General features: G+C 41.2%; 1 protein-coding gene across 1 annotated transcript; it reads right to left on the reverse strand.

The window, feature by feature from the left end:
• On the reverse strand, window positions 1-3936 carry LOC121417636 (uncharacterized protein K02A2.6-like). The gene has a single exon (XM_041611374.1). It carries the CDS (start codon window positions 3934-3936, stop codon window positions 1-3), a length of 3936 nt encoding a protein of 1311 aa, XP_041467308.1.
• Window positions 3937-8355: the final 4419 nt, after the last annotated feature.

An 8355-nucleotide genomic window follows, 5' to 3' on the forward strand; every position in this document is an offset into this window, starting at 1 on the left:
TTACTTCACAAAGTCTCGGAGATAGGCAGGGGGGTGGATAGTGCGACCACATCTTGTCTTTACTTCCTGCCTCTCTTGTGTTTCAGATCGGTCATCACACTCATCATCTGGGTTTGTCTGCTTATTTGGTTCAATCATCACTCCATCATCTGGTTCACGACGACTCCAGGTTTCACACACTAATCGCAGATGTCTGCGATTTCTACGATATGTAGCTCCATCCTCTGTCATCACCACATATGAGTGTGGTTCTGTTGCCATACGAAGGACCTTCGCTCTGCGCCACTCCCTTTGCCTATTGTGGGGTTGGATGCGAACTACATCTCCTGGTTTCATTGAAGGCAGTTCTTTGACTGAGCGATTGTAGTGATGAGCTTGTTTCTCCTTTGTCTTCTCCCTCTGTTCTTTCACACCAGTGGGAACTGCAGGTTCAAGCAACTTCGCAGTTGTTGGTAGGGTAGTGCGGGTTCTTCTATTCATTAAACGCTGCACTGGACTAGAGGAGAATCCTGGTGTTGGCGTGTTTCTGAATGCCAACAAACTCAGATATGGGTCATTGTGTCCTTCCTTAGCCTTCTTGAGTAGTGACTTGGCAGTCTTCACAGCATTTTCCACTTTCCCATTTGCCTGAGGATAAAGTGGAGATGTAGTTGTGTGCTTGAATTCCCACTTGGCTCCAAACTTGGCAAATTCATCAGAAGTGAATTGTGGGCCGTTATCTGTTACAACTTCCTCTGGAATTCCGTGTCTGGCAAATTGGGCTTTCATTTTGTGTATCACACCAGATGAAGTTGTAGTTGTCAGATAGTCCACCTCAATGAAGTTGGAGTAGTAATCTGTTATAACAAGGTAGTCACGTGAGTCGAGGACAAACAGATCAGCACCAACTTTGGCCCATGGTCTCTCCGGTATCTCATGTTGCTTTAGCGGCTCCTTCTGCTGTCTGGTTCCCATGGCTCTACATACATCACATCTTTGTATGTAGTTCTTTACTTCACTGTTCATATTGGGCCAATAGAGGCATTCTCGTGCTCTCTTCAGACAACTGCTTTCCCCTAGATGTGATGCATGTAGTCGTTCTATCATGCCTTGTCTCATGCTCTTTGGTATCACTACCCTTTCACCTCTGAAGATGAGACCATTGGCGATGCTTAACTCATCCCGTATGTGAAAATAGGGTATGACACCAGATGGAAGATCCTGTTGCCTCATTGGCCATCCATTCATTACTACTGCCTGTATCTCTTGCATCACCTCATCCTTTGCTGTGCACTGTTTTAACTCTTCCAGCAGAGGTCTTGCAATTGGCAGGTGATCCACCAGGTTGACCTGCTCCATCTCTGTCTGTTTTCCATCCACTTCCAACACAGGAAGATACGCTCGGCTTAGCGTGTCAGCAATGTACATCTGCTTGCCTGGATGATAAATGATATCAGCATCATAAGTTTGCAAGCGAAGGATGAGTCTCTGAAGCCTTTTGGGAGCTTGATGCATGTTTTTTTTTGCAATGATCTCCAATGGCTTGTGATCACTTTGAACAGTCACCTTCCTTCCATAGGTATATTGGTGGAATCTTTCCAGTCCAAAGGTAACTGCAAGCAACTCCTTTTCTATTTGTGCATAGCGACTCTCTGCCTCAGTGAGCGCCCTACTTGTATACGCTATCGGTTGACCTTTCTGCAGGATGGCTGCTCCCAGGCCCTTTTCTGAAGCATCTGCCTGCAGAACGAGCCCTATGTCCTTGTCAAAGTACCTCAGAACTGGTTCTGATGTCACAGCCTCCTTGATGCTTTTGACTGCAGCATCATGCACGTCCAGCCAGCACCATTCTACATCTTTCTTGGTTAGTGATCTGAGAGGTTCACACATCTCACTCAGGTTGGGGAGGAACTTACTCAGGTAATTTACAAATCCGAGAAAGCGTTGTACCCCAGCAACATCTGTTGGATTCTGCATGTCTCTCACTGCCTTTACCTTTGCTGGGTCTGGTTTCAATCCTTCCTCAGTTATCAGGTGACCCATGAAAGACACATCTTTCCTTTTGAATTTCAACTTCTGTTTGTTGAGTTTCAGATTTTTCTCCCTGCATCGTTCCATCAAAGCTCTCAGCTTGGTGTCATGGTCTACTTCTGCATCTGTCATTGTGTCACCCTCACCATACACCAGGATGTCATCTGCTATTGTTCTTACTCCTTGCAGACCTTCTAGTGCTTCATCTAGCCTACGCTGAAATTCCTCTGGTGCCGATGCAATACCGAATGGCAGCCTCTTCCATCTGTAACGCCCAAACGGGGTGTTGAATGTAGTTAGGTACGAGCTGTCCTCCTCAAGTTCTACGTGCCAGAACCCATTCTTTGCATCGACTACTGAAAACACCTTTGCCCTGGACAAATCTGGCAAGATGTCTTCTATTATCTTCATTGGGTAGTGGTTCCTTCTGACTGCTTTGTTCAGGTCCTGAGGGTCTAGACAAACCCTCAATTTGTTGTGAGGTTTGTTGACGCACACAAGACTGGAGACCCATTCTGTTGGAGTATCGACTGGGGCTACAACATCTGCTTCTACCAGTCTCACTAGCTCAGCTTTCAGTCTCTCTTTAATAGCAACTGGTACCCGTCTTGGAGGATGCACAACAGGTTTTACTGTTGGGTCCAGTTCTATCTTGTACTGGCCAGGTAGCTTCCCAACTCTATCATCGAACACATCAGAATACTCATGGCTCAGTTGCTCCGCTGAGCTCAGCCGTGGCAAGTCAGTCACCTCCATGATGTTTTCATGTTGCACGGTGATTAGGCCCATCAATTGACTGGTTTCACTACCCAGTATAGGAGTCAGCTTCCCATTATCCACAATGATGAACTCCACATCAAAGATCTCTTGATTCTTGGGATTGACAACTTCTATCGTGCACTTTCCCATTGGTTGTTCTGTACTCATATTGTACATTGACAGCAATCCCTTGGTAGGCTGAAGCGACATGGTACTTGTGTCAATGCATGAAGAAGGAAGCACGTTGCAGGTTGCCCCACAATCTACCTGAAATCTCACTGAATGCCCACGGACCATCATGTTTGCAAAGATCCGTTTCTTTGGCCTTTCTTGAATACTTTTTATCTCTTCTGGTTCAAGGGTGATCACATGTAGAGTGAAGTCTGGATCCTCCTCTTCTCCTTCTCTGCTAACACCATGTACGTTGCTCAGCATGGTCTTACACTGGTTCTTGAAATGGTTATATTTCCCACATCGTGCACACTGTTTCCCATAAGCAGGACATTTCTCCTTGATGAATTCATGCTCTTGCCCACAGTATCGACATTTACGTGGTTTGCGGGTTCCAGGCTTCTGCTTTGTTGACTGCTTATGAGAGGAGTGCTGGATAGAGGACTCCCTCACTGCATGCACTGCGTCTCCATCTAATACACCCATTCTACTCTTTGTCAGTTCGGATGCACGGCAAATCTGGATGCACCCCTCCAAAGACAACGCCGTTTCTCTCAAAAGCCTCTCTCTCAAGCTTGACTCTCTAATTCCACATACAATGCGGTCTCTTAGTAGACCATCTGCAAGCGTAGAAAAATTGCAGTTGGCAGCCAGCAGTTTCAATGCTGTCAAGTACGTGTCAAATGTCTCTCCAGCTTGCTGATCCCTTGTGAAGAATTTAAACCGATCCACAGTCTCGTTGCGGGGAGGATTGCAATGATTGTCAAATGCCTTGACAACTTCCTCCAAGGTCTCTGTTGCTGGCTTTATGGTTTGATAAAGCTCTCTCCCTTTACTGCCAACAAGGTACAGCATCATCTTTACTTTTGTCTTATCTTCTTTGTCAGCCATGGCAAGGTCAAGATATAACATCAATTCTTCCTTCCAGAGTGCCCATACCTGCGGGAGGTTTTGTGCCTCCAAATCAAGCTGCTGGGGAGGTTTTAGCGCTTCCATATTTGCTTACGCTAGGTCCACTCGACACTGGATGGTTCAAATCAGGGTATGTAGCCAAAGGCAGAGTCAGAGATCAATTCACTGTTTCAAGCAAAATCACTGGTGCCAACCCAAATCTCCTTTGAATTCATATATGTCATGGATGCTCTAATACGGGCCAGATCCAGTCCCGATATGATTTATTTCTCGTTATAATGAACATTGACAGGCTTAATGAACTTAAGGCTATGGATGTAGAGTTTACTCACGTTCATTCTCTCTGCCTCTGACAGGGCAGTCCCACAGCTACAGTCTCGCGTAGGGTGCCTCAAATCTAGCACAAAATAAACACGTAACAGCTCCAAACATCGCCACCACTCCTGACACCATGTAGTAAGTAGTTACTATGACTCTCAATAAACTACTCTTTGAGACAGTGGGTTTGTAAACTATGAAGCTGAGTATATATTCTCGTTTCTCTCTGTCGCGCTGCTTACATTCAGCCTTTGCGATATTATACTCATGTCATCTCTTTTTCTGCCAAGAGGTGGCGCTGCACCTCTTTACACATATCACCATGTTTTGTGAAATATAAGGGAAACTTTAAAATGTCACAACTTTCTTATTTTACATCCTATTTTGATGAAATTTTCAGCATTGTCCTAGTTTGATTTTTCTCTATTCTTTTAAGTTATTCAAATCAACATTTTTCTGGGGTGGACTTGACCTTAAAGGGGAATCCAGCCTTGGCCATAAAATGTTGTGTTGGGAAGGAGAAAAATAAATTAAACAGAATGGTGAAAGTTTGAAAGAAATTGGACAAGCAATAAGAAAGTTATAGCTGCTTTAAAATTGAGATCACTAATACTATGTAGATTTCAAATTGGCAACTGGGTAAGTAAATTATGACAAGAGGCAAGGACAACTTTCCCATAGGCCATGTACTTTATTATCAGGGATTTGTGGTTTTCTCCTAAGTACCCATTCCCCTGGGGCAGTAATCTAAATATAACCCATGTAGTATATTGTTTTATGTCCTCATGAAAGAAAAATTTAATTTGAAATAAAACTTTTGGGAAAAATGACATTTTAGCCATAATATGTATTGGAGTACATGGAAGAGTAGTCCTTGCCTTACATCACTATGACATCCCATATGCGGCCAATTTGAAGTCTCCATGGGTATAGTGATTACCAATATTTACAACTTTTAAAAATTCATATCTTTCTTCTTGTTTGTCCAATATTGTTCAAACTTTCACCTATCATCTTGTCTGATTTTTCTTTTCCTTATAAAAACAAGTTTTTATTTGGGTTGGATTCCCCTTTAATATATCTTTCTCTCCTTGTTTTGGTTTCCATTTATTCCTACACCAAATATGCCCTGCTGGAACCCCCAAATCCCTATAGCCGGGGGATTTCAGAACACACCCTTACCAAGACAATTTTTTTTATCGTCCTCACATTCATCTTGACCCAACATTGCCCCCCCAACAATGAAAAAGGTCAGTTTATTGTACCTTCAGACTATTGGTATCAACAAATCATTTCACATCCGCTCCTAAGGAGAAACAATTTAGCCATCATGAACCATTAAAAGCTTGAAATTTATACATTTTATGTAACATATGGGGCAGCTGCTAGACAGCGTCACAAATCAAACACTTAGAGATGTCAATAAATTTTTTTATTTCAAACTCAAACCTTCACCAATAAATGGTTCAGCCTGCAAATGAAATAATAAACTGAGGCAATGAACGAAAGCATGAAGCAAAACAATTCTTTTCATCAATTTATTTGTAAAATACCTTATTACAATTAAACATTACAATAACGCCATATTATTTTCCTTGTTCCGTGACATACTTACTGTATTATCAAAGCACGATACAGGGCAGAATACTTACAGTAACACTGTCTGGTATCATGGCTTTTATCTTACAAGAATGCTTTACCCTATCTGGGGCCCGTTTCATAAAGCTGTTCGTAAGCTAAGAGCGACTTTAAGAATGACTGGTGATCCTTTCTTGTGGTAAATGATGTTCACCAATATATGTTGGTGATTATTTAGCACGTAAGAAAGAATCACCAGTCGTTCTTAAAGGTCAAGTCCACCCCAGAAAAATACTGATTCTAATAAATAGAGAAAAATCAAACTAGCATAACGATGAAAAATTCATTAAAAACGGACATAAAATAAGACAAGGCAAACGCCAAGCGTTGTCTCGCCTGCATATTGCAGTCATGAAGAGAATGTATGTCAAAACTATGCTATATGACTTCCGAGGCTGTCAGCAGTTTAGGGGGTGAATTGTGGTTCTGACAGTTTACATATGCAATAATGCTATAGGCCTACTTTATCCCTAGGAAATGAGATAACACTAAGAATGCTGTTAATACTATGAAGCTATAATGATTTCCATGGAAGTAAGGAAATGAATGTTAGTGAAAAAGAATGTAATTCATAATAATGTGAGTGAAATAGTAAAATTGAATTAATTATCAAGGTGTTATGGCAAACATATTGTCATGGACAGTTCATTGACCTTTGACCTTAATCAAATTCAACTCACATTCGAACTTGACGTGCACCTACAAAAGATGGACCTCTTGTATGAATTTGGCAATCCTACCTCAAAGCTGTAGAAAGTTATTGGGTGTACAACACAGCACAGTGCCAGTCATGGAAAGTTCATTGACCTTTGACCTCATTCAAATTCGACTCATATTTTGAACTTGACCTGTGCCTTCAGGAGATGGACCTCTGGTATGAATTTGGTGATCCCACCTCGAAGCTGTAGAAAGTTATTGGGTGTACAACACAGCACAGTGCCAGTCATGGAAAGTTCATTGACCTTTGACCTTTAACCTTATTCAAATTTGACTCATATTCGAACTTAACCTGTGCCTTCAGGAGATGGACCTCTGGTATGAATTTGGCGATCCCATCTCGAAGCTATAGAAAGTTATTGGGTGTACAACACAGCACAGTGCCAGTCATGGAAAGTTCATTGACCTTTGACCTTTAACCTTATTCAAATTCGACTCATATTCGAACTTGACCTGTGCCTTCAGGAGATGGACCTCTGGTATGAATTTGGTGATCCCACCTCGAAGCTATAGAAAGTTATTGGGTGTACAACACAGCACAGTGCCAGTCATGAAAAGTTCATTGACCTTTGACCTTATTCAAATTCGACTCATATTCAAACTTGACCAGTGCCTTCAGGAGATGGACCTCTGGTATGAATTTGGTGATCCCACCTCGAAGCTGTAGAAAGTTATTGGATGTACAGCACAGCACAGTGCCAGTCATGGAAAGTTCATTGACCTTTGACCTTATTCAAATTCAACTCATATTCGAACTTGACCTGTGCCTTCAGGAGATGGACCTCTGGTATGAATTTGGTGATCCCACCTCGAAGCTGTAGAAAGTTATTGGGTGTACAACACAATTGTTGACGACGCCGCCGACACCGGAAATAGTGATACCTATGTCTCGCTCCGCTACGCAGGCGAGACAAAAAATTATGATAATGTAAAATTTTATTTATGGTATTTTTCACAAAACAGTGATATGCACAACTCAGTGACATGCAAATGAGACGGTCGATGATGTCCCTCACTATTTCTTTTGTTTTTTATTGTTTGAATTGTACAATATTTCATTTTTTACAGATTTGACAATAAGGACCAACTTGACTAAACTATATGATATTAAACAATGCTAATTCCACATGTTCAGGGAGGAATCTATCGTTTTTTCACTTGACAATGACGAGAAAATGGGAATATTTCACATTTCATATAATAAAATACAAAAGAAATAGTGAGCGGATGACGTCATCAATTTCCTCATTTGCATATCAACCAGGATGTGCATATAACTGTTTTGTGAAATTGAGCGAAACTTGAAAATGTCATAACTTTCTTATTTTACATCCGATTTTGCCAAAATTTTCAGTGTTTTGTTTGTTGGATTTTTCTATTTTTATTCAAATCCACTTTCTGTTGGGGTGGCCTCCTTTAAAGTCGCTCCTAAAGGTATTGTTTAACTTTGTGAGCAGCCGATTTAAAAAATTGTCAAACCAAGATGAAACATGTGTACAAGTGCATGTATTAGAACTAATAAACCCTGAAAACAACCATTATTGAGAATGAAAAGCTAAAACTACAAGGCAAACCCAGTTTTTGTAAATGGGCGTCTTATAGACGCCTAAATAGTACACATAAGTGTATGGGATGTAATTAAGATGGTGTTTCCGGTCACTTTATATTTCAATTTTTGAAGCACTAAATAATTGTTTTTTAGCACAATTTTTTCTGGGCTTCATTTTTGTAACATATCACAGACACATGTGACAAGTGTGACCTTCTAGCTCAGATTTTTTAAAGTCAATCCAATGTTAACCAATCACTTTAACTTACGACCAGCTTCAT

Source organism: Lytechinus variegatus, chromosome 6 (genome assembly GCF_018143015.1).
Source record: "Lytechinus variegatus isolate NC3 chromosome 6, Lvar_3.0, whole genome shotgun sequence".
NCBI classification, from domain to species: domain Eukaryota; kingdom Metazoa; phylum Echinodermata; class Echinoidea; order Temnopleuroida; family Toxopneustidae; genus Lytechinus; species Lytechinus variegatus.

What these genes read in the sequence shown, in the direction of transcription:
- LOC121417636 (XM_041611374.1), bottom strand. Translation starts at nt 3,936, where the DNA reads ATGGAAGCGCTAAAACCTCCCCAGCAGCTTGATTTGGAGGCACAAAAC.